The sequence below is a fragment of the Carlito syrichta genome, unplaced genomic scaffold (assembly GCF_000164805.1).
Source record: "Carlito syrichta isolate Samal-C Ts95f unplaced genomic scaffold, Tarsius_syrichta-2.0.1 Scaffold236456, whole genome shotgun sequence".
NCBI classification, from domain to species: Eukaryota; Metazoa; Chordata; class Mammalia; order Primates; family Tarsiidae; genus Carlito; species Carlito syrichta.
This window is the reverse complement of record NW_007180552.1, coordinates 9,169-13,911: the sequence shown is the minus strand read 5'-3', so window position 1 is coordinate 13,911 and position 4,743 is coordinate 9,169. Positions and strand designations below refer to the sequence as shown.

The 4,743-nt window shown below is 51.2% G+C and overlaps 1 protein-coding gene across 1 annotated transcript in view; it reads left to right on the top strand.

The window, feature by feature from the left end:
* Positions 1 to 4,743, top strand: part of LOC103253538 (tropomyosin alpha-1 chain) — a 13,766-nt gene that overhangs the window by 747 nt on the left and 8,276 nt on the right. The window contains exons 2-3 of the mRNA XM_021709473.1: positions 30 to 155; positions 355 to 480. Of these exons, the coding sequence (XP_021565148.1) occupies positions 30 to 155; positions 355 to 480 (252 nt within the window). The remainder of the gene's footprint in view (positions 1 to 29; positions 156 to 354; positions 481 to 4,743) is intronic.

Here is a 4,743-nt window from a genome sequence, read left to right as displayed (position 1 = left end):
CGCCCGCGCCCGCCCGCCGCTGCCCCCAGCTCGAGGAGGACATCGCGGCCAAGGAGAAGCTGCTGCGGGCGTCGGAGGACGAGCGGGACCGGGTGCTGGAGGAGCTGCACAAGGCGGAGGACAGCCTCCTGGCTGCCGACGAGGCCGCCGCCAAGGTACCCGGGGCGCGCGGCGCGGTGGCGCACGAGTGGCTAACTCTTTCTCTCTCTCTCTCTCTCTCTCTTCCTCTCTCCCTGTCCTTCCCTCTCTCCCGCTGTCCCTGTCCTTCTGGTTCTGTGCACCCACACCCCTCCCCTGCGGGATCACGCTGCCTGCTGCACCCCCCCCTTCCCGTACCCCCTGGCCAACTCCCAGCTGGAAGATGAGCTGGTGTCGCTGCAAAAGAAACTCAAGGGCACCGAAGATGAACTGGACAAATACTCCGAGGCTCTCAAAGATGCCCAGGAGAAGCTGGAGCTGGCGGAGAAAAAGGCCACCGACGTAAGTGCACGCTCACACTGCACCCCCTCCCTCACCTCTCGCCCGCGTGGCCACTCTGGGATCACCGCAGGGGCCCGAGAGCCCCGGAGGAGAGTACCTCCTCCCGCTGGACACCTGCACGCAGCCCTGCTGTGGCCCAGAGCCCTGGATGCCGCCTCTGACCGCTGCTGCACACGTTCATTTATATTTCATCCACTCCTCTCTTTTTCTCCTGTCCTTTACCTCCCTGAGAGTGGAGATGGGTGGATGGGTGGGTGGGGAGCTGGGAGAACCTAGCAGCTGAAACTGGACTCTGGAGGTAACCTTGGCTTCACTGGTGGCGGAAAATCCCTGAGGGATCATCGTCAAGGTTTGTGCAGAGCATACTTGGGTTTCTTCGCTTTCTTCCCTTTTGCCCTCTCCAGTGGGTGCGAGGTTCTGGGTTTTAGTAATGGGTCTAGTCAGTGTACAGAGAGGGCCTAGCCTCTCCATCAAAGAAATGACGTAGTGGGACTTTTACATCGCAGGCGGGGCTTCGTGATGGGGCGCAGACACACTCAGAGGCTTCCTTTCTCACTGGCCAAGGCTTAATCCAGCCCTTAAGATCTGCCTGGGAAGATGATACTTGCTTGGGTCTGCAGTGTGAGGGTACTAGATCCAGAAAGTAAGCTGTGAGTTATATATAGCTCAGTGCTTTATATGGTATAGTGAGCTGGCTGCCCCCTGCCCTCCTGCTGGCCCCGCCCCCACCTGTCAGCCTTCTGACAACCACCACAGTTTCAGGCGTGATGCACAGGGCCAAGGCTCTGCTTGCGCTTTGATGGCTGCCCTTTGGAATCTTTTAAGTTGAAGAGCTTGCCTCTTCTACCTCGGAAAGTCAAGCCAATCATTAGACTTCCAAAGGACAGACTTCTTTTCACACCAGTGGAATTCGTTCTAGAAGCTAATTAAGCCTAGAGGCCCAATTAGAAAAGAATTCCTTGGGAAGCTGGTAACAATTCCAAGAATGTGTGGGCACCAGGAAAAGCTGTCCCAGAAGCTGAAACTGCCAAGTGCAACAGCAGAATTTTTTGTGTGAGAGTCAAGTGCAAATTACTGAAGGGTCTCGGGTCTTGAGTTTATTAAAAGTTTTTCGTAGCACAAAAGGTTTGAAATGTGACTCCAGGTGTGCTTCATTTAGGAGAAAGCCAGACACAGGACATTTAGAATCTGACAAAAAGAAATTTTCAGTGAAAAATCGAACTTCCTAGAAAGAGGGAACTCAGGGAAGTCACTGGTTTGGCTTAACATTTAAATGATAAGCTACCTGACTTTAGAAAAAGAGCCACACAAAAAAGTATATAACTCTGAACCTGCTTTGCATAATGCCCATTAGATGTCTGCTCTGTATATAGCTGAATGGTAGATGCCCGTCTTCCCCAAATTCTCCAGCAGGACGTTTATTTAACTTTTTCAAAAGAGCGGCTGATAGACCAAGGAGAGATATTCCTTATAAGGAAAAGAATGCAGAGAATTTGAAAATAACCCAGTATGAACTGAAGGCAAGGGGGGGGGACGTCACTAACAATCTTAAAGAAAAAAAGAGAATGATGATTGTAACTATGTAATGTTATCATGTCTTTGTTGAAAAGTCTTGCTTAAGGGAGGACTGGAATGGGGTGGGGCAGAAATGGGAAAGAAGCTATTTAAAGTCAGCTGGGAGGCGGGGCAGGCAGAGGGGCGGTTCTTGAATGGTGTTTTGGTTCTTTTTTCTCCCACTGGAGAATTGTCCTTAAATATGGTATACTTTTCTTTTTTTGGTCTTGTATTGATCATACTCCCGTTTAAGGCACTTTTGGTTGTAGCCTGTAGGGATGTTGAAGGAGTGATGAAGAAATGCAATGCAGTCCAGTGTTGATTAACAAAGAGGCGGATGAGTTCTGAGAGATGCAGCATGAGGCGATTTCTTCCTTGTGCGAACCTGTAGGTCAGTGCCTATCACACACCTAGGCTGTGTTTTGTTGACCAGAATGCCATTAAGGAGTGCATCCCTGTAGACAGAGTGGTTCCTAAACTGGTGAAAGTAGTCAAGACTTGAAGAGACAGATGTCCTTAGAGGAAGGGAGAAGTCAGCTTCCTGAGGTAGAATCATATCACCTTTGAGATTAAGACATTTCACTCATTACTCACCAATGTAAAACACATATTTTTCTACTACTACTAAAAGCATTTTTATGCTAATTTACCAATGTCCTTTGCAAATCCTATTCCCAAAGTGGGCTCTTCCTAGCTTAAACGGTTGTCATTCAGAAGGTAATGTCCCTGGTGGATTTCTTTTGAATTTCTTGTTGTCTTTCCACCTAAGTAAAGATGAGGCTGAAGGGGATCCAGGACTCCATTTTTTCCTGGCCCCAATCCCTTCCCTAGTAACTGCAGTTGATGTATCTGATATTTGCAGTATGTCGCTGGGCACAGTGGCTCACGCCAGTAGTCCCAGCTACTCTGGAGGCTGAGGCCAAAGGATCACCTGATCACAGGAGACTGAGGCTGCGGTGAACAGTGATCATGCCTCTACACTCCAACCTGGGCGACAGAGGGAGACCCAGACTCAAAAACAAAAAGATACTTGCAGTATGAGTGTCTTTTTCCCCTGTAGGTCTTTATTTCCTAAATTAATGTGATTAAAACCCAAAGTCAGGCGGCCAACCAGGTCAATTAAATCAGAATCGCTGGGAGGGGCATCCAGGTGGCAGTATTTTTTAAACACCCAAGTGATTCCAGCCTGCAGGCAGGGATGAGAAAAACTGCCCTAAACTCTTGTTTGATGACATCAGCCGGAAAATGAACTCACCTGAAACTGACTCTCCCAGGCATTGGAAAGCAGAGCACTGAGTCACTTGTTGGCTGCTTAGAGCCCTTGTGAGTGAGTGTCCAGCAGTTTCTTGGCTGCTCCTGGATGCTCCCAGACACCCCCTTCCCCCATCCTCCATGTCGGAGGCTGTGGCTTAGGGGAGAGCTGTAACCTCCCGGCCTGACTGGAGCTGCGCCGAAACAAAGTGTGAGCCTCCACCTAAAGGATGTGGGGCCCGATCGATGGGAGTCTCCGCTAAGGCCAAGGCAAACTCCATAGAAAATGAGCTGGGAAGCAAAGTTGTCCGTTGTTAGGGCTTAGAGGAGGAGGCGGTTGTCAAGCATGTTTTCTTTTTCTGTAGGATTCCCACACTGAGACAGACACATCAGGAGCTGGCTTTAAGAGCCTCCGGTGACAGGGATGAGAGAAAAAAAACCCAGACTTAGAAGGCATTTTATTTTATATTTTTCTGAGTCGGCGTCTTCCTCTGTCACCCAGGCTGGAGTGCAGTGGCACGCTCACAGCCACCGCAGCCTCAACCTGTTGGGCTCAGGTGATCCTTCCTCCTCAACCTTCCAAGTAGCTGGAACTACAGTCATGTGCCACCACGCCCAGCTAATTTTTTTTATTTATTGTAGAGATGAGGTCTTGCCAAGTTACCCAGGCTGGTCTCCAGCCCCTGGGCTCAGGCCATCCTCTCACCTCGGCCTCCCAAAGTGCTGGGATGACAGGTATGAGCCATGATGCCCAGCAGAAGGCATTTTCAAACGCAGTCCCGAGGGGGAGTAGGCAGAGGAGGTTCCCAGAGATGTGTCAGGTGGTTGGATTCAGCTGTAGCCAGAGGCTCTTACAGAGTTCTGTTTGAGAGGCAGCCCAGCCCAGCCTAGTATCAGTCAACTTCCAAGGGATCCCAGAGGCCTGTCTAACACCAGAGAAGCTTGTGAGGGAGAAGAGACTCTGGAGATTGTTTTTAGGGAAAGCAGCCCTAGCGGGATCGACTTGCCTGCGATCACACGCCTGACTCTTAAAACAAGTTCGTAACTAGGTACAAGTTCTCGTGCCAAGCACTTGAGAGTATTTCACAGTTCTCACAGCAGCCCTATGGGGAGGGAAAGCACTATTACTGTCTCCACTGTTACTATCCCCACGGTTGCAGAGAAAGCCAAGAGAGGTCAAGTTGTTTGCCCAACGTACACAGCAGGGAACAAGGAGCCGGATCCCACGTGGGAGAACTGCGTTGAGACCAGAAAGTCTAACCGCCATGCTGTGCACGTTAGTGGTTTTCACTCTTTGATCGTGGGGACGCGATCGGGGGACGTGCGGTGAGGCTCTCGTGTTCTGAGGCTCCTGACCCAGAGGAACAGTCCGCTCAGGGCCGGTTCGGGCGCCACCCCGCTCGGCTCCCCCGCCCCCGGGCCTGGAAGTTGGGGACGCCGGGGCGCAGCGCCCCTGCG